Here is a 22,950-nt window from a genome sequence, read left to right as displayed (position 1 = left end):
CAAGTTTGAAATCAATTTTCATTATTTCCTAACTAAAACGTGAGGCTAAGCCACCCTTAAAAGTTAATATAAATATAAATAACCTAAGATGAAAACTGTATTAATGTAATTGATCATAAAGGAGATCATAAAACACTGAAGTACTCGATGGGATAGTAAACCTCTAAAATGAGAGAGCATCAAGGAAAAACTAAAGTAAAAGCCCACTAGATGTCTAAAGAACAAAACATCATCGATCCCAGTATTAACTAATGTAGGGGGAAATATACTTACAAGGATTATTTTTGTTAATTTTAATAGAGACAATTCTTGTGCCTATCCAAAGATCTGTTGATATGTTGTCATCAGATTTGACCAGAATGGCTGTGCTGCATATTCCTACTGGCATATAAATACATTAAACATTTCCTGACTTTTTAGGTTTTGATAAAAAGCAAATATTTATCCTGCTGTTTTTTGTGTTGGCAGCATACAAAAGATGTACAATAATATTTCATTTTTTTATCATTTGCTAACACAAGAACACACAAAAAAACACATGAATAGCTATGAAAAACCTGAGGGAACTTCTTCCACTTAATAGAAAAAAAGCTATGATTAAAAACATGAAAGGAAAATCAGGAAAAGACCTTCTAATAAGTTCTCAAGTAGACTAGGTAATTAGCTAATAAGTAGTACAAATGTCCTAGAATATTCAAGCCAGATTACTATCGTAACCTGAAAGAATACCAACAACTGTAGTTATATTTCCTTTCACAGCAATAAACTTGAAACAGGAAAGAGACACTTCTGTCATGAAAAATGAGAAGAATATCTTAGATCCTGAAATTGTTTCGGATGGAAGTTACAAAGAAATAGGATAGACAGAAATAGAGAACATAGCCATGCACAACAGTAAAGATTAATCTGGTGCAAAATTTTTCAATAGCACATTTTTGGATCAGGTAAATACGCATACATAATCATATTATTAATGATGTAACTTTCAACATTTAGGAAAGGGCATAAGCTGTCAGGTAGCCCTTTATTTGATAAATTTAAAATAACATATCCAAGTCACTATTGAATTTAACGTCTTATTCATGTTAATGTGCCTTATACATTATACAAATAATAACTGGTAAATAATGTCATCAGTAACTCCAAAGCCATATTATGCAGAACCACTTAGTATAATTTGGATTCTAAATAAGCCCATATTAGTAAAAGAAAGCCAGAAGCCAGAAGTAATTTAATAGCTCTTTCAAATTAGCTACCAAGGTAGTCGATTATAATTGTATTTAATAGAAGAGTGAACATAAGAAGTGTGCAAGTAGGAGTAATAGCATTCCTGTTTCACAAAGTGGGGGAAAGGAAAGATTTTAAGGAATAGATTTCAAAGAATCCTGACTATATTCTTTTTGCATGTGTGAAAAAAATTTGAAGAGGCTCACCGTCGTCATGAGACAAAATAATTGGGTTGAATGTCCATATTTTATAAAATCTCTCTCTCTCTCTCTCTCTCTCTCTCTCTCTCTCTCTCTCTCTCTCTCTCTCTCTCTCCTATTACTATAATTATATACTTTTAAGAAGGAGTCAAGTATTATAGATTCAAATCACAGAGATAAGAACTTTATTTTCAATTTGTTGTGGAAGTCATTTTATGTGAGAAGAACATATGAAATAATAATCTTATTGCGCTAACACGAAAGTCATTTTGACAGCTGACTGCTGCAGTCTCCTGGGTAATTATTCTACTCCCCCCACTGCTAGAGAAATGTTTTTCAAATGACCTGCAGCTTTCAAAACACTGAGTTTCAAAATGTCTGTTTTATGTACACAGCCATTGTCATCTACAAATATTTAAATATCCAGTTCTAGAATCCCCTTGTTGATTCAGCTTCCTAATTCTAAGAGAAGAACACTAGTAATGAATAAATGCTTTTTGTTGGTGCTTTATTATTTATATTTTTGTACTACTACAGCATCTAGGGATGTTTCTGCTTTATGCTTCTGTGTCAACTCCATCTCTTTCTGGCAATAACATGAGACAAGATTAACTGAATTTCAAATATATGGGTCTTTGCTCCCAGGGAGGGTGTTCTACTCATATTGAACCTTTCTATAAAAATGAAAAGTTGAAACTGGAAAGCAAAAGGGGAAGAAGCCTATACTCTCAGTAGGATAGGGAGATTCAATAGGAAGAACTGTGTGATTTATCTATTTTATTAGATGGAACTGAAAAGGAGATTATGCCTCTAAAAAGGAGTGACCTTGATATAAATTCCTTACTTACGTAGTAATGAAATATAAATATTAAAGGGCATGAGCAGCAACATCATATATAAGTGACAGGATGCAACAGATGGAGTGGCAGTGGCGTTGAGTGCAATCTAAAGGTTTAATACCTTACTACAAATAGGAGTGAAAGCAGTAACACACATTACATAGCTCAAACTCATTTTAAAGGCCGTCTGTATCAGGATGCTATTTACTTTTTACCACAAGTCTATGAGGAGAAAAGTCCTTGCAATTTTATAATCAGCTTTCTGGATTTGAGAAAACATAAATTAGTTACATAATTACACAGATTTAATATTCCTGTCCATGCAAATACTATCTTCCAGTTGTATTCATTGTTATGCTTAAAGACTACACAGACTTTTGCTCTAGTGTTAACACTTCTTATTACATTATAAATTAACTATGAAAGTTTAATCTGATGACACAAAGGGTATGATTTCTGACATTAAAACTATAGGAATACATTACTTTTTAGAACTTTTATATTTCTATGTTTATGGATCTTTTGCCTGTATGTGTATTTTTGTGGCATGTGCATCTACAATGCCTACAGAATTCAACTAAGGGCATTGGACACCCTGGAAAATGAAGATACAGATGATTGTGAGGCAAAATTTAGGTATTCTGAATTGAATCTAGGTCCTCTCTAAGAGCAAACAATATTATTTTATTGTAATTGAAAATACATGGGAATGCAGGACGAGCTGGGACCTGCTGTGCCAGTGCTGGGTTGCCTTGGCCTGCATGCCCAGAGAGAAATGCTTTACGATTTAGCACAGGGACCTGTTTGTTGCTGGGACATCTCTGTGTAATATAAACAGCCATGGGACTAGGAACATACTCCAGTCAAAAGCTTAATCCTCAGTCAGTTTATATGGAGTAGAGCCACATGAAATTGCCAAGTTTAGCCTGAGTTTTGTCAGCCAAGATGACGGTTTTACATGGTTGAATCTAACAGTCATGGAAGTTCTCAGAAGTCTTTGGCATGGTCTTAAGTATGAAGGTTTTGTTATGTGGCTTCCTCTTTCTCAAATAATAAAGTATTTGGTTTATGACAAAAAAAGAAAATATATGTGTTTATGTTTATATTGTTTATATTGTTAATAATTTATATTTATATTATATTTATAATTATTCTTATGTATATGTATATTTATGTTTTTGTTTATTGTTTATATTCATATTCACATTTATATTTGTAATCTGATTAAGGTTTCCCCTTTCCAAGCTCCTCCCAAATTCTCCCTATTTCCAGGCATAACCAGATCCACAGTTCTTACTTTTTCAATTTAACCAAATATAATATAAAACAGAATAGGAAGGGTTGGGGATTTAGCTCAGTGGTAGAGCGCTTGCCTAGGAAGCGCAAGGCCCTGGGTTCGGTCCCCAGCTCTGGAAAAAAAACAGAATAGGACAAAACATACAATCAAATAAGAAAAAATAACCAAAGGGGAAAAAAAAAGAAATGCATGCAGATACCAAGACATTCATGTTTATACAAAAGGAATCTCTTGTGTTTCTTTTTTACCTTATTTTACATGTATCCCACAGTTGTATGTCACAATATACTAGGGTGTTGGGGATTTCCAGGGGGCCTCATAGATAAATACCTCATTCAGATATAACTCATTCCTGGTACTGGATGCTTCATTTACTGGCAAGAAATGTCTAATTGAAACTTTCTCTCCCCCATTATTCAGTGATTCCAATTGGTTTTATTTCATGTATGTATGTATTTTAAAATAATTCTACTGTTTTAGATTTCCACAAAACCCCAAAATTTCCCTTACTGTATTTAACCTCTGTGGCTGTATGGATTGTATACTGATTCTCAAATGATTTACCAGCTAATGTCCATATATCAGTGAACAGCATGGCACTGAAACAAAAAAACATGTTGATAAATATACTCTAACTGAAGACAGAAATGTTAGTGTACACACCCAGGGACACCTTATTTTTATTTAAAAAAAACAGAAATACACACTAGAAAAAAAAGGAGCAATTTCAACAAATGGTGTGGGTCAAACTGCATGGTTGCATATTGTAGAATGCAAATAGATCCAAACTTATACCAACTCCAAATGATTCAAGAATCCCAATATAAAGCAAGAAACATTGAATCTGATAGAAGAAAAAGTTGGGAATAATTTTAAACTCATATCCACAAAAAAATACTTTCTGAATAGAACACCATTAGCAGAAGCAGTAAGATCGACAATTAATAAATGGGACCCAAACACATGAAACTGAAAATCTTCTGTATGTCAGAGAACACCATTATTCATACAAAGCAGTACCCTAACAAAGGGGAAGAGGTTTTTACCAACTGCACATCCAAAAGAGGCCTAGTATTGAAAATATATGCCACAATAAAAAAAAAAACTGGACATCGACAAAACAGTTATTCCAATTGTTAAAAATGGGGTACAAATCTAAACACAAAGTTCTCAAAAGAAGAAAAACAAACTGCTAAAAAATACTTAAAGAAATTGCCAATATACTTAGTAACCAGGGAAATGTAAATCAAAACTACTTTGAGATTTAATCTTATACCAGTCAAAATGGCCAAGTTAAAGGAAATTAAGCTGTCCATGCTGGTGGGGATGGGGAATAGGGGAACACTGATAGGACTATAAACTTATACAGCCACAGTGGAAATCAGCATGGGAGTTCCTCAGAAAGCTGAGGATAGACCTACCTGAAGATCCAGCTATACCATTCTTGTGTATTTACCAAAAGAACTTTCATCCTACTACAGAGAAACTTGCTCAACTATTTCCATTGCTGCTGTGTTCATAATAGCCAGAAATTGGAAATACTGTAGATGCCCATGACTTTATGAAATTCATAAGAAAATGGATGGAACTGGAAAATATCATCCTGAGTGAGGTAACCCAATCACAGAAAAACACACATGGTATGCACTCATTGATAAGTGGCTATTAGCCCAAATACTCGAATTACCCTAGATGCACAGAGCACATGAAACTCAAGACGGATGACCAAACTGCGGATGCTTCACTCCTTCTTTAAAAGGGGAACAATACCCTTAGGAGGGGATAGGGAGGCAAAATTTAGAACAGAGTCTGAAGGAACTCCCACTCAGAGCCTGCACCACATGTGGCCCATACATACACAGCCACCAAACTAGATAAGATGGATGAAGCAAAGAAGTACAGGCTGATAGGAACTGGATGTAGATCTCTCCTGAGAGACACAACCAGAATATGGCAAATACATAGGCGAATGCCAGCAGCAAACCACTGAACTGAGAACGGGACCCCAGTTGGAGGAATCAGAGAAAGGACTGAAAGAGCTTGAAGGGGCTTGAGACCCCATATGAACAACAATGCCAACCAACCAGAGCTTCCAGGGACTAAGCCACTACCTAAAGACTATACATGGACTGACCCTGGGCTCCAACCTCATAGGTAGCAATGAATAGCCTAGGAAGGGCACCAGTGGAAGGGAAAGAAGCCCTTGGTCCTGCCAAGACTGAACCCCCAGTGAACGTGATTGTTGTGGGGAGGGCAGTAATGGGGGGAGGATAGGGAGGGGAACATCCATATAGAAGAGGAGGGGGAGTGGGAGGGATTAGGGGGATGTTGACCTGGAAACTGGGAAAGGGAATAACAATTGAAATGTAAATAAAAATACCCAATTTAATAAAGATGGAGGAAAAATGTTCAGCTTTTACATAATAAAGTATATCACTCAGTTGTATTTAAACAACTAAATCATAAAATTTTCAGGTAGATATGTGGAGCTAGAAAAAAACTAATACTGAGAGGTAACCTGGACCTCAAAAGATAAATATAATGGATATTCTCAACCAGCGCTCCTAAGTGCTGAACCATCTTTCCAACTCTGACATAAATTCTTTATATCAACCTGATATAAGTAAATCAGCATAGACAGAAAAATACAAATGGATCTGGATTTATTACACTTTTCAGGTTTGAAGTGTTATTAATAATATTTTCAAGCGGTTGGGGATTTAGCTCAGTGGTAGAGCACTTGCCTAGCAAGCCCAAGGCCCTGGGTTCAGTCCCCAGCTCCGAAAAAAACAAAACAAAAACAAAAACAAAACAAAACAAAACAAAAACTGAAACAAATAATATTTTCAAATATACAACAAAGTACCATGTTTATTTCTTATTTTATCTCATATTGAATACCTTTACAAATTTACATATAAGGATAAGTAAACACCCCAACACTTGTTACTTTATCTTTTGGTAAGGAATTACCCAAAATCAATTCTTGCCAAAGAGTTTGAATTTTATGGAGAATGGACTATAAATATAAGAAGTAAAATGGCTTAAAGGTTAGAAATAACAGGAAATTACTACCATTAATACATCCTTTTTTCTAAAAATAATTTATTTTATCCTTTTAAAGTAAGTATTTCTATAGATACATAGTTATTATGCCGTGTCTTCAATAATGGAGTCCTTGCCATCATGTAATAAAATAGGTGAAACATATGGTCCAGCTGTACCACTCCTGAGCATATTCCAAAAGGAATCTAGGTCCTCTTCTAGAAACTTGCTTAGTTGTTTGCATTGCTGCTTTATATACAATGCCCAGAAATTAAAATAGCCTTGATATCCATCAACTAACTAATGGTTAAAGATAATGTACATATACAGTGGATTATTATTGTGACATAAAGAAAAATTAAAATATGAAATTAGCATATAAATTGAGGGAGCTGGAAATAGCCATTCTCAATGAAGTATCCCAGCTCCCAGCTCAGAAACAAAATCTTTCCCCTGTCATGTATATTAGATTTGGTTCTTTATTTATGTGCCTTTGAATGATAGTACCCATTAAAGTCACAAGACTTATATGAGACCATGTTTTGTGTGTGTGTGTGTGTGTGTGTCTGTGTGTGTGTAAAACAGTTTCCATAGGGAGATGAATGGATGGATCGAGAGAGACAGAGACAGAGAGAGATAGAGAGACAGAGAGAGAGAGAGAGAGAGAGAGAAAGAGAAACATGTGAGAGTTCAATATTAAAAGAAATACACATAGAAAATACAATATGTAAATGGATCCAAATGAAATGCAGACCCATTTTTAACAGAATGCATTATATTTCATGTCTATGTACAGTTGGGAGAGTTATATAAAAGTTTATTTTAATGATTGTTATTTGTCATCTTCACAATTCATTTTCCTAATTTCTTGCAGTTATTTTTCATTTAAAGTCAAGGAAAACAAGATAATTTTCAAGAAATACTTTGACATGCACAGAACTAATGAAAAACTTCTGTCCCATTATGTCAAGGAGAAAATATTTACAGACTCACTAATATAAAATTAATTCAGGGTGCTGTTTCTTTAACATTACTGGAAAGGGCTAAATGTGATAAAGTGAGATTTAAAAAACCAATTATCTCTCTTAAATCTATTTGTGAATGAATAATATTTTAGCAAACACTGATCTGTTTCTTCTTTAATGGTCAATAAAATTTGTTTGCTCTGTTGAAGAGCTTTCTGGATTTTTTACTGTAAAAGAATTTTGTGAAATACACAACAAGCTGATTATCTACATCCCTGGATATTTATGCACAATATTCCAGGAGATGTCCTCCCTCATTTGCAAGATTAATAATAAAAGTATTATGATAATCTTTAAAAAACTGTCTATGTGAACCTTGCAAAGCAAAACATGGTTTGCAAATTACACAGCTATGACTGACACATTTATCTAATTTCTCTGTGTTCTTTCATATCAAAAACAACTAAAGCTAGAATGAAGATTGATGTTTGTAATATAGGATAAATAGTTCATGAGGTGATTATTATTATGTAAGAATTGAGTACTAGTAAGACTTTACATTTCTATTTTACCTTTTTGCTAGGCTAGCAAAGTGTATCATCTGCTAAGTATGCTATTTCAAAGAGATATAAAACAAGAGACAATAGAAACCCATATGAATGTGGAGGCTTGGGATCTTAGTGGCAAAATTTTAGGTAGTCAAAAATAAATATAATTCATACTGAGTAGAAATCAACTGATAGTTTATTCATATATTTATTTGACATAATTGTTAAGAGAATCTACTATGTTCACTAAGCACTTACAGGGAGATCAGTAGACTTTTGTAATCCTTAAATTTAACAAACAACTATAAGTGAAAGATTCCTGCATAGGTTGTAATCCATGTGTCATTAGAAATTGGCGTGTTCTGAAGAGGGAAAATCAGCCAGTAATGTTCTTACTGATGCATACCAAAATGTGGATAAACTTTGTCATTATGTTAAGTTAAAAAGACCAGACATAAAATGCCAAACCTCTATGATATATCCAGATTAAAAGTATCCTTGGAGGCATGAAACAGATTGGTTGCTACAGATGGTAAGAAGAAAAAGAAAAAATGGTGAATGCTTACAAATGAGAATGAAATTTCCTTTTGAAAGAACAAAAGTCCCTCAGATTTAGATACAATAAATATAAACTGTGATTGTCAAGACTAAAATAAAGGAATAAATTGGTAAATATTAAGAATTTTTCTCATATTCCTTCATGAAGAAATTATTAGTAATGTACTTCCCTTTGAGCCAGTATACTGCGCCTGAATTTCTATCAGAGAGCTAGACTTATTCTCCTTCCCTCCTTTAATCTACATTACTCTGAGATTCTACAGAGATAAGACTTTTTTCAAGAATAACTCAGAGAAATACTAGAATACAATTTTCCATGCTGGAGCTTCATTAGCTATAATATTCCAGGAATATAAAGTAAAAAATTAAAATGATAATATTATATTGATTGGTTTCCATGAAAAATGAAAGAAATGATTTAAATTTATACTTTTCAGACAAGCTCACTTCACCAGCTATGTGAAAAAAATAGAATTCTGAATGAGAAGGCAATAAGCCAGCACTCTCAGTTGTTAGCTGCTGGATGCTTTTGTTCTAATCTTTTCAGCAAGGGCCAATTTCAGCCACAGTTAAATCAATAGGTCCTTCAGAGTCCTCTGAGAAGAAAAACTAATCCAAACAAATCTCACATTTAGTGTCAGTAGCTACAAACATAGTTATTTAAGAAAGATAAGATGTGAGAAAGGGGCCACATACATAGCTCCAGGCATCACTATAAAAACCCACGGCACAATACACAAAAAAATACAGAAAGAAACAGAAGGTTTTCAGCTTAGAAATAAAGCATCAAATTACACTCAAGGCTTAATAAATTTTGAGACATGAACTCCACAACCCAAGTTTGGCCCTTCTCCTTCTTCCCCTGCTCCTCCTCCTCCATTGACTCTACATCCTCCTACTTCTCTTCCTTCTCCTTCCCCTCCTTCTCCCTTTTCTTTTCTCTTTCATTCTTATCTTTATTGATTCACACTGCCAATAATCAGACCAAGGATCAAATTTATTACTGAACTGCCTTCCATACAGTTGAGTTCTATTTAAATCTGTAATAACTGCTTCAATCACCACATATCTGTGATGGCTCAAAATTATTATGTATCTTATCCAGAGAGATGGTTTCACTATGTAAAGGCAATAGTTTTACATGCCTGGTAATATGCTTGATTCTTTGAATCAATGTAAAGTTTGAAATATCAAAATACCTCCACAAAGTTATCCTCTGAGACACACACGCACACACAAATGTGCACACACATATACCATGCAATACATATATGCACAGGCATACTGTACATAGAGAAAGAAACAGAGGGAGAGAGAGACAGAGACAGAGACAGAGACACAGAGAATATTTTATGTATATAATGAACATACAACACAATAATGGAAACAAAAGTACTATGTGCCTTTAAAATTATACAAAATATAGATAGTAACTTTAAAACTGGCCAATGAAAATGCATAGACTCACTATATTGTTTTAAAGACCATGATTAAATCTCTGATTTTCTTGTACAATATCTCATGATATGAGAAAAGATTGCTAAGCATTGTAGAAATGGTATTATTTCCCCCAGAGAAGCAAGGAATTAAAATAATATAAAATTCAAATATTTACTAATGTTGTTAGAGAACACATTTAATAATCATGTCACTGGCAATCTTGTTAGAGAAAGAGAGTCACCAAACTATATTTTATCATGCATAGAGGGAATTATCACTAGGTAATTGAAGTTGTCCTATGCTAACATATTGTATAAAATAATTTTAATATACTTCTTCAGCTAATCATACACATGCAAAATTTCCCCACCTACTCTTTTTGTTCTGCACTCTTACCTATACAACCTGAGAAGAAATTTTCCATACTTCTGCAATGTTATCTTCCTTTTAGAAAGAATTATTTGAAAACTCCTGATACACACAGTTAAATATTATTCCCTACTTCCAAGTAGCATACTGATGAGAAATTTTAGGAGGTTATCTGTGTGTTCTAGTAACTTACAGAGCCCACATATAAAGAAATTATTTTCAATTTTATTAATTTGTTTTCATTGGATATTTTATGTATTTACATTTCAAATGTTATTCCCATTTTCTGGTTTCCCCTCCAGAAATCCTCTATTACATATCCCCTCCCCCTGCTTCTATGAGGGTGCTCCTCCTGCCACCTACCTACATAGTACTACCTGAGAACACAACTAAACTACTTCTGAACATATATGCAAAAGATGCTCCAACATACAACAAGGACACATGCTTGATTATGTTCATAGCAGCCTTCTTTATAATAGCCAGAAACTAGAAAGAAGTCAGTTGTCCTTCAACATCTTCAACAGAGAAATGGATACAAAATATATGGTACATTTGCAGAATGGAGTACTACTCAGCTATTAAAAACCATGACCTCATAAAATGCCTAGGCAAATGGATGGGACTAGAAAATATCATCCTGCGTTAGGTAATCCAGTCACAAAAGAACACACATGGTATGCATTCAGTGATAAGTAGATATTAACCCAAAAGCTCTAAATACCCAAGATACAATTCATAGATCATATAAAGCTTAAGAACAAATAGCAAAATGTGGATGTTTCAGTCCTTCTTAGAAGAGGAGACAAAAATACTCATAGGAGGAAATATAGGGAAAAAGAGTGGGACAGAAACTGAAGAAAAAGTCACCAAGAGATTGCCCCACCTTAGAATCCATCCCATATGCACCAACCAAACCCAGTCACTACTGCTGATAATCTTGCTAGAGAGAGTCACCAAATTATATATTATCATGCGTAGAGGGAATGATCACAAGGTAATTGTAGTTGTAGCAAGAAGTGCTTGCTGACAGGAGTCAGATATGGGTGTCTCCTGAGAGACTCTGCCAGAGTCCTACTGATACAGATGAGGATGCTTGCAACTACCCATTGGACTGAACAAGGGGAGCCCAATGGAGGAGTTAGAGAAAAGACTGAAGGATCTGAAGGGATTTGCAACCCCATAGGAGGAAGAACAATATCAACCAATCAGACCCCATCAGAGCTCTCTCTCAGGGACTAAACCACCAACCAATGAATATACATGGAGGGACCCATGACTTCAGCCACATATGTAGCAGAGGATGGCATTGTCCAGCATCAGTAGGAGGAAATGTCCTTGGCCCTGTGAAGGCTCATTTCCCCAGTGAAGGGAAATGACAGGGTGTTGAAGTGGGAGTGGATATGTGGGATGGAGAGCATCCTCAAAGAAGCAGGTGGAAGGGGGATAGAATTGTGGGTAATCAGGAAAGGGAATACCATTTAAAATGTAAATACATAAAATATTCAATAAAAATGAAAAAAAGAAAATGATAATACCACAGACAGGGAGTCGATGTTCTCTTTAAACTTTAGCCATTCTTGTTCAGCCCATTCAGTTATTCTTAAACTAGAACAAAACAAAACAATATATAGGGACATAGTTATTCCCCTATTATGCTTTGCAGTAATTACACATTGAAAACCTAAAGGCATCACATCATTATATTTTCTAATCTACCTATTGATCAAAATCTGTGGGAATGCACTACACAGTTGAATTAGGAAACAAGAATGAAGGATATAGTGGCAATATGGTCTAACAATGACCAATGACTCATTATATGATAGACAATGTTCTCAACTCTATTCATGTTTTAACAGGTTGGAAACCCACAAAAGTATGTTTTTATAAAAATAAGAAAAAGGAATATGAAAGACTAAATTGATACTAGTAGTCCCGAGTGTTCAAATACATAATTGGAATCTAGGTCCCTACTGTTGGACTATGAAGTTCTTTTTCTTATAACATAACTGTATAAGATACATGTGTGTGACAAAATACAATTATGTGTGTAACAGGCAAACAGAACTTAGCAGGAAATTGAAAACAGAAATAACATAATAGTCATACAACTCAAAAGTTTACGTGCAAGATACCAATTTAGAATACACTGATTCATTGCTTAGAAATATCTGGGTCCTTTGACTTAAGAGATAAAAATGAATTTATTTAAACCTTATTCTATATACATTAGTAGAATGACAGGCTGCCTACATTGAACTTTAAAAGTGCTTCATAGCTAAACAATATAACTGCTCGCTTGTTTTTAATTTATTATGAAAGAATATGTGGTTTATAAGGTTTTTCCGACATACTTGCTAGGTACTTCTTTAGGATAAAAGTAACAATTATTTAAATTATATATGTATATATAGTATATATTTTAATTTTTGTGATAGTTATACTTTTTAGTGGAATTTTTAATTTATATTTCAAATGATATTCCCTTTCCCGGTTTTTCCTGTCCATTAGCCCCCTATCCTCTCACACTCCTCTTCTTCTATAAGGGTGTTCCTCTCCTCATCCACACCCCATTCCCACCCCTTCAACATTTCCTTACACTGGGGGGTTCAAACTTAGCAGAACCAAGGGCTTTCCCATTCTTTGGTGCCCAACAAAGCCATCCTAAGCTACATATGCAGCTGGAGCCATGGGTCAGTCCATGTAGAGTCTTTGAATAGTGGTTCAGTCCCTGGGACCTCTGTTTGGGTGGCATTGTTGTTCTTATGGGGTTGCAAACCCCTTCAGCTCTTTCTATTCTTTCTCTAATTCCTCCAACGGGGAACCTGTTCTCAGTTCAGTGGTTTGCTGCTAGCATTCGCCTCTGTATTTGACATGCTCTGGCTGTGTCTCTCAGGAAACATCTATATCCGGTTCCTGCCAGCATGCAATTCTTAGCTTCATCAATCTTACCGAGTCTTGGTGAATGTGTGTGTGTGTGTGTGTGTGTGTGTGTGTGTGTGTGTGTGTGTGTGTGTGTGTGTGTGTGTGTGTCTATATCTATATCTATATCTATATCTATATCTATATCTATCTATCTATCTATCTATCTATCTATCTATCTATATATCTATATATATATATATATCACATATGGGACAGGCTCTGAATGGCCGTTCCTTCTGTTGCTGCTCCAAAGTCTGTCTCCATATCACCTCCTATTACTATTTTTGTTCCCACTTTTAAGAAGAAATGAAGCATCCACACTTTGGTCATCCTTCTTCTTGAGGTTCATGTGGTCTGTGGATTGTACCTGGGTAATTTGAGCTTTTGGGGTAATATCCACTTATCAGTGAGTGCATACCATGTATGTTTTTTCTGTGATTGGGTTAACTCATTCAAGATGGTATTTTCTAGTTCCAACCATTAACCTTTGAATTATATAAAGTCACTGTTTTGATACCTGAGTAGTACTCCATTGTGTAGATGTACCACATTTTCTGTATCCATTCATCTGTTGAAGGGCATCTGGGTTCTTTCCAGCTTCTGGCTATTATAAATAAGGCTGCTATGAACATAGTGGAGCACGGGTCTTTGTTGTATGTTAGAGCATCTTTTCGGTATATGCCCAAGAGAGAGATAACTGGGTCATCAGGTAGTGCAATGTACAATTTTCTGAGGAACCTCCAGACTGATTTCCAGAAAGGTTGTACCATCTTTCAATCCCACCAATAATGAAGGAGTGTTCCTCTTTCTCCACATCCTCACTAGCATCTGCTGTCACCTGAGTTTTTGAACTTAGCCATTCTGACTGGTGTGAAGTGGAATCTCAGGGTTGTTTTGATTTGCATTTCCCTGATGTTTAGGATGTTCAGTCTTTAGGTACTTCTCAGCCATTTGATATTCCTCAGCTAAGAGTTCTTTGTTTAGCTCTTTACCCAATTTTTAATAAGTTTATTTGGCTCTCCAGAGTCTAACTCCTTGAGTTCTTTGTATAGTTTGGATATTAGCCCTCTATCAGATGCAGGATTGGCAAAGATCTTTTCCCAATCTATTGGTTGCCATTTTGTCCTAATGACATTGTCCTTTGCCTTACAGAAGCTTTGCAGTTTCATGAGGTCCCATTTGTCAATTCTTGATCTTAGAGCATAAGCCATTGCTATTATGTTCAGGAAATCTTCCGCAGTGCCCATGTGATTGAGACTTCTTCCTCACTTCTTCTTCTATTAGTTTGAGTGAATCTGTTTTGATGTGGAGGTCCTTGGTCCATATAGACTTGAGCTTTGTACAGGGTGATAGGAATGGGTTGATTTGCATTCTTCTACATGCTGACCTCCAGTTGAACCAGCACCATTTGTTGAAAATGTTATCTTTTCTCCATTGGATGGTTATAGCTCCTTGGTCAAAGAACAAATGACTATAGGTGTGTGGGTTCATTCCTGGGTCTTCAATTCTACTCCACTGATCTACCTGCCTGTCTATGTACCAATACCATAAAATGCTTTTTATCACTATTGTTCTGTAATACTGCTTGAGGTCAGGGATTTTGATTCCCCCAGGAGTTCTTTTATTGTTAGGATAGTTGTCCCTATCCTGTTTTTTTTTGTTTGTTTGTTTTGTTTTGTTTTGTTTTTATTTTTTGGTTTTGTTGTTGTTGTTGTTATTATTTCAAATGAGTTTGCAAATGGCTCTTTCTAACTCTATGAAGAATTGAGTTGGAATTTTGATGGGCATTGCATTGAATCTGGAGATTGCTTTTTGAAAAATGATCATTTTTACTATATTAATCCAACCAATCCATGACCATGGGAGATCTTTCCACCCTCTGAGATCTTCTTTAATTTTTTTCTTCAGAGACTTGAAGTTCTTGTCATACAGATCTTTCACTTGCTTGGTTAGAGTCACACCAAGGTATTTTATGTAATTTGTGACTATTGTGTAGGGTGTCATTTCCCTGTTTTCTTTTTAGCCTGTTTATACTTTGAGTAGAGGAAGGCTACTTATTTGTATGAGTTACTTTTGTTCCCAGCCACTTTGCTTAAGTCGTTTACCAGGCTTAGTATTTCTCTGGTGGAACTCTTGGGGTCACTTAAATATATTATCAGATCATCTGTAAATAGTGATATTTTCACTTCTTTCTTTCCAATTTGCATCCTTCATGATCTCCTTTTGTTGTCTGATTGCTCTGACTAGGACTTTGAGTACTAATTGAATAAGTAGGGAGAAAGTGGGCAGCCTTGTCTAGTCCCTGATATTAGTGGGATTGCTTCAAGTTCCTATCCATTTAATTTGATATTGATAGAGAGAGAGTGGGCCGCCTTACTCTTCAATAGAGTTATTTTTACCTCTATGTGTATTGCTGCTTTATTAGCTATATAAAAAATAACAAACAAAACAAAAACAAAAAAAACCAAAGAACCAATTGAATCATCAAATTAATGGATAATGAAAATTTGTAAATTTATAAAATAGAATGTCATTCATCTCTAAGGAAAAATAATATCACAAAATATAGAAAATTGGATGAGATTAGAATATACTTTAGTGGGCTGGAGAGATGGCTCAGTGGTTAAGAGCACCCGACTGCTCTTCCAGAGGTCATGAGTTCAATTCCCAGCAACCACATGGTGGCTCACAACCATCTGTAAAGAGATCCGATTCCCTCTTCTGGTGTATCTGAAGACAGCTACAGTGTACTTATATATAATAAATGAATAAATCTTTAAAAAAAGAATATACTTTAGTGTCTGCATTCCTCAAAATGTCTATAATGTGCTCACTCATTATATGTTAACATGAAACCTGACTATTTTATCTAGTTTTATTGAATGTTAATATAGTTAGATGCTCAATAATTACTTTTTCTGACAAAACTACCTTACTATGATTTGAATATAATGCATTGGAATAACATCATATATTATATAAGCCACCATCCAAGAAGGCCTCAAAATGCTTAACCTGTACTTTGTTCTAAAACTTGAGCTAAAATTTCACACATTTATATTCTCACAGAATTCTTTTTGTTTTATTATTTTCCATAATGAAGCATTTGGTCTACTTTTCATATTTTCAACTCGGAAAAAGAAAACATCTTATGTGGCTCCCTGTTTGGTTCCATGCTATTTTATTTTTTTTATTGATTTAATGTCTCAAGTACATTTTGGACTTGACCTTTCTTTACTATGTCATTATTAAATGACTATTTTAAGTTGTCAGTTTTCCTACACGAATGAAGTTCTTTTCCATTTTGTTGAATTGCATTTAGTTTTCTGTCCTTCTGATTGTATCACTTTTTTCATTACAATAGAACAAAATCTTTCCAATATACACATTTGTTTTCGTCCATTTTCAAGTTGAACTCATAGATTACATGACACTCAGGGTGGCTCCTGTGAATCTACATTTCTTGAGTGCTCTCTAACATATCCAGTTTTCACTCATTCCAGGTTTTGAAAACAATCCTATTAGTTAGGAAACCTTGTTTCTTTGACAACATTTTAGTAGTTTATATGATTTTTCCATTTTATATTAAATTAGCTTTAAAATTGTTTACATGTGCAACTTTCTTACTTTTTTCTAAGAGGCTAAGGACAGAAAATTTATTTTATCATTGTAGCAAAACTCCTGAGAACATACTCTTTGCAGCTTTTAAGATGTTGGACTAATGTTTATATAGGTCATTGTTTTATTTATGGATGTTTTAAATCAACTTGTAAGGTTGTTATTATAGGTAGATAACATTACCTATATTTAAAATTGTCTTACTTATTGTACATATTTTGCTACTCAATATAACTATTAACTACTGATATACCTATGTTCTGTCCCCCATCATGTCTAATACTACAAAGATAATAAGAAATGGCATTTTAAATAGAAGATCAATGAACAAGTATGCAATGAATTGTTGGATACTTAATAAATACTTCTTTACCAACATTTAAATGTAATACTTTATCTTTTATTTTCACTCCTCAGCATCACATAATATTAAATATTCAGATATACAAATACCAAGCAAAAGTATAACATTATAGTCTATGTCTTCTTTTTTCCAAATTATTCAAAGAAAATATTTGATCATGATTTCTACTCTAAATTATTGTAAAGTTTAACCATGATTTAGAATTCAACAAGAAAAACCAAAACCAATACAAAACAACAACAACAAAAAAAAACAAGGGATGGAGACTTAGTTCACCAGTTCTGTAAAATCCATGAGTAAAATATTGACCTTTGACACAACAGTATCCAGGTTTTAACCAAATGGACATGTACCTATAAACCTAATGATTGATTTCAGTACTTTCCTAAATATGTTTTTGTCCCAAAGTCATCAAGCATCTCTCCACTTATCAAGTCTAAAAGTGCAATAGAAGATACATGGCATTATTTGTGTCCTTCATTTGTACTTCTCTACTTAGTTTGCATGTTTTAACATAAACCTACGTTGGACATTTTTGTTATCCTAAATTTTTCTTCATTCTTTTCATTGTTCTACATAAAAGTGTATGTATTAACTAATTTTTTCAAGTAAAACCAAATATAATTTTTGAGGAAAATGGGTATAATGTACAATTCTTGCTGTATAAGACCAAGGACTGTTTAGTTGGTAAACAGTAGACAATCCATAAAATAAACCAAGGCATCTCCCAACAAAAGCATTAAACAATGGATATTTTCTCTATACTTATTTTACGTATTTTTTCTGAAGATGTTAACAGTCTGTTGGCACCATTTACTTTCCATTCACAACAGGTCACATATAAATTCTGCTTTGTTACAGGAACTCCACATACTGTATGAAAGTATCCATCTCACTGACAGTAGGAGAAAATGACACTGGACTTTGCTACAATTCCAAGATGAAATACTTTGAAAAAGCTGAACTTAGCAAAAGCAAGGAAATTTCATGCCGTGACATAGAAGACTTTTTATTACCAACCAGGGAACCTGAAATCCTTTGGTACAAGGTATGGACTCTGAAAGATTTTATTGCCTGCAAATAATTTAATGTGCATTTTATTCTAGAGAAATCTGGATGAAAGATTAATATATAGCTCATGACTTCTAGAATACTATAGCAAATTGTGTTCATCTTTACAGGAATTTTATGAGACTTTATTTTACATGTATAAGTGTTTACCTGAATTTATTGTCTATGTACCATGTGCACACAAAACCCACAGAGGCAATTAGATCTTTAGGACTGTAGTTAGGGATGGATGTGAGTGGTCACATGGATATTAGGAATTGAACCTGGTCTTATGCTTTTAATTGTCTACCTATCTCAAAAACCCCATGTCATTGTAAATTTTAAAAATAAGCAGATTTGGTGTAATAAAATATTGGTTAACATTTGTACTATTGGTAAGCTATATAAGCTGCTGTGTTTATATTTAAATATTACATATAGCAACAGCTGTTTGACAAATTGGGAAACTAAAATATTTTGAAAAAATATTTCTGGGTTTAGCATTCAAGCATACCCCAAGGCAAAGTAGAAGCAATAATTATTTTCTTCTGTGATAAAATAGTATCCTAATTTTAATGGAATATTATATTCAATGTTCATAACATTGTCTATAATCTAATTATCTTCAAATATAAATTGCTTAATAAATAAAACTCAAGAAAATAATTTTATTAGCATTATTTTCTTCTAAAAGACAAAAGGCCAGTCCCCTGTTGCTGTCACATCACTTATATTCATGGATCTTCCCAAACTACTTTGTTTTTAAGCTTTTTTTTTACCACCTAAGAGCAATTTATCTTGGATAAAAAACGTGAATATAGAGACTATGAATGTTTATATGAAGCAGTTTGTTTACAGATAAAAGTCCTACTTCAATGTTTTCTTTGTCCAATGGTTTGAATATATATATATATATATATATATGTATATATATATATATATATAGAGAGAGAGAGAGAGAGAGATATTAGACTTTATATTATGTACTGTATTCCTATCAGAATTAGAATGCAAACCCTTATAATTGTTAACGATTTTTTTAAAACACTATTAAAAATGGAACAAAAAACCTGAACAAGTTCAAAATTTTTTCTTCAAAATTAACAATATTCTTCCCAAAGTCAACTTTGACTCTGGATAAAAAGCAATGGAAGTTCAGAATATCAATGGAAGTGTTGAAAATTTGTCAACTCTTCCCTTGGTTTTCTGTCCTAGAGAATGTCAAAAGTCACAAAATTATTAGCTTCCTTGGTTTCTTTTCTGGATTTTGATAATTGAGTGGATCTCATTCGAGGCATTCTGAAGTTTGCCTGTCATCCTCAGGAATGTTTTTGAATATTTTGAGACTCATATTTTTGAAAGCCACATAATTTTTCTTCTGTCATTTCTATGTGAACATTCTAGACTTGAAGCTTTGGTTTTTACTAATAAATTAATTTGATATATATTTTTTCCTTATGACTTGCAGTAAATCTCTCAATTTTTTTCTGAAATATGAGAGCAAGCATATATACATACATATTTACCTTTCAGTTAAAATTAACTCAACTTCAATTAATTTTTGATGATTTCGCATTGTTCATTCAGAGATGGTTCCACATTTTGATAATCATTTCAGCTATCAAAAGCATCATAATGGCAGTGGGAGGTAGAGATGCATAACATTTTCAATTTTTGTGTTTAGTTAAGTCTTAACTTTATGCTACATAAATAGTAGACATTAGGAAACTAATTGTATAGTACTGTAATGTACATTTAATGCAATTAGGACTGCTTATGCAACTAATAGAAGCAAATAACAGCTATACTTTGGCATGAAATAACTGAAAATTTTCTTGTACACATAATTTCACAGAGACATTTACCCACACTTATTATGGGTTTTAAAAATTTGACTTGCCAGTAAATAAGTTTACCTGTCTATGGTTTCAAAAGTGTTAAAACAATTTTGTCCTTTGCTTTAAATACTAGTCTGAGAATAGGGATTCATGTTTTGGCAAAACCAGAAGTCTCTTGAGCCAATAACATTATAATTAAAAAGAGCATAATTGGATGTGTCTATCAATAATGAAAATGGATATTTGTGGGATGTGGGAAACTAGGAGTTCTTATTCACTACTAATAAGATTATATTGTAGTATAGCTCTTATCCTAATCTTTATAGGTATTTCTCAAAATATTCAAAATAAAACTTCCATATGACAGAACTGCACCACTCTTGGTATAGACCCAAACAATCCTATATCCTACCACAGAGATACATATGTACCTATTCCCACTGCTGCATTTGCACAATAGTAAGGAAAAGTATCAAGTATATATATACCATCTACAAATAAATGGAAAAGAAAATGTGTTATATGTCCACAATGGACTTTTATTCAACCATAAGGAGAAAAAATAACTTCACTAAACAGATCTGAAAGTAGTATAATAAAAGAAGCTGCCCAGTCTCAAAAAGAAAAAAAGCCACATTTTTCACATATGCAGATTCTGTTTTGGGTACATGTAAATAAGAAGTTGTAAGAGTTAGAATATAGTGTCAAACTAGATAGAGGAGCACAAGAGGAAAGAGATACTGCTAAAGTCAACTAAGGAAGTCAAGCTATATAAGTGCAGGTGATAAGAGAAAAAAGGCTACTGAACATGCAAGGGCACACAGAGAAGAGAGGAAATAGAGATGAAGAGTACACAAAAGAAACAATAAAACAAAAAGTCTTTGGACAGATACCATATACATATTAATTCTTTGTGAATTCATAGAAATTAAAAAGACCTTGGACATACATGTTAACTCTTTCTTCAATGGATTATAGAATGCACATAATATGTATAGGTTCAGCTCTTATAAGCACAATTATATTTTGATAAAATATTAGAACAGAAATGTTTAGCTTATAGAACTATTTCTCAATGTTTATTTAATAACACCATTTGAATTTTATGCTATGTATACCAATTAGTCAATTTCACAATAATCTATTAATTATTTACACTTAATTTTTTGTTGAATGGGATTAACAGGTATATGATGTTACTGAATATAGCAAATTACTATGTGTCTACTACAGAGGTAACACCATTACAAGTTAATGTGACCATAAAATTATTCTTAAGAGGATGTTCTTGAGTTGAAGATTTGAAAAAAAATAATATAATTTAGTATTGAATCCAAATCTTTAGTTCCTGTAAAACTTAATGTATAAAAAATTGTTGTGCTTCAGACATAATTGTGTGTATATATAATCCCCCTGTGAGGCAGATCAATTAGGACTTCAATTCTAATGTAAGTGACCTAACAAGTTCGAGATGAGCTTATGTTACAGAAGAACTTTTTTGCTTTTTTGTTTTTTGGTTTGGTTGTTTGGGGTTTTTGTTTTTAGACATAAAACCAAAATTATTTTTTATTGGTGTAAAATAATTTTACTTTCTACTTACTGTGTGTACTACCAAATTTGATGTTGTTTGTGTAGGAATGTAGAACAAAAACATGGCGACCGAGTATTGTATTCAAAAGAGATACCTTGCTTATAAAAGAAGTCAAAGAAGATGACATTGGAAACTATACCTGTGAATTAAAATATGGAGGCTTTGTTGTGAGAAGAACCACTGAGTTAACGGTTACAGGTAATCACACTCTTTGGTATTTCATTTGCAAGTAAAGAAACTGCATTTTGAGTAGGTCTCGGGCTGTGTATTGATGTTTTTCAACCTCCTAATGAAAGAAGCACTCAGCTAAATGCTAAGTGGATTCCTATAGGTGAAATTTATTCCTCCTTGTTTTAAAATCATCTTGTGCTGAAATACATTTGAAAGGTTAAATAGAATAAGTTTAGGGAATTATACAAATGTTATCTTTTTGAAAGTACTTGAAATAATGAGTTTACAATTTTCGAAGATTATGCTTGTAGTTTGTGGAGTGAGTCACTTTTAGAAATGTTTTCTAGAGTGATGAGATAGAATATATGAAATGTACTCTGTCGTGCTACACATTAGACAAATCATTTTCTACTGCCGTATCATTATATAGATGACACATATGATCTCATAGGTTTAAAAATAATGTAACTTCAGACAAAATTGTTTTTAAAATGTGAGTTGTTCTTTTGTTCTAGAAATCAAAGAAACCACAGCCTTGTTATTGTAAAAAAGAACCAAAATAGGATCAGGGTACTGCTGATTTAAAGCAATGTACAATTCACCAATCTAAAAAGCCTAATTGTATTATTGTAAACTCCAGAATGCTAAATTACTCATGTAAAAATGATAATGATGAAATTTGCCTTGCAAGGGATTTGCAAGTATTGTGTGAATTAAGGTAATATGTATATAATACATTTGCAATGAGAAAATCTAAATGCTCAGAAATTTAGTTATGCAAAGAATTATATTCATGATCATTTTATATTTACAACAATAATCACCTTTGTAATAAGTACCTCATGGAAAGGAGAAGAGAATCCAAGTCAAAATTAAAATGGGAAACTGATGATACTTGCACA

The 22,950-nt window shown here is 33.4% G+C and overlaps 1 protein-coding gene across 2 annotated transcripts in view; it reads left to right on the top strand.

The window, feature by feature from the left end:
• The window catches only part of Il1rapl1 (interleukin 1 receptor accessory protein-like 1), a 1,504,708-nt gene that overhangs the window by 855,296 nt on the left and 626,462 nt on the right, over positions 1–22,950 (top strand). For both annotated transcript variants that reach the window (XM_017602087.3, NM_177935.2), the window contains 2 exon segments: positions 18,260–18,446; positions 21,922–22,075. In XM_017602087.3, the coding sequence (XP_017457576.1) occupies positions 18,260–18,446; positions 21,922–22,075 (341 nt within the window).

Source organism: Rattus norvegicus, chromosome X (assembly GCF_036323735.1).
Source record: "Rattus norvegicus strain BN/NHsdMcwi chromosome X, GRCr8, whole genome shotgun sequence".
Taxonomy (NCBI): Eukaryota; Metazoa; Chordata; class Mammalia; order Rodentia; family Muridae; genus Rattus; species Rattus norvegicus.
This window is presented reverse-complemented; position numbering and strand designations above follow the sequence as displayed.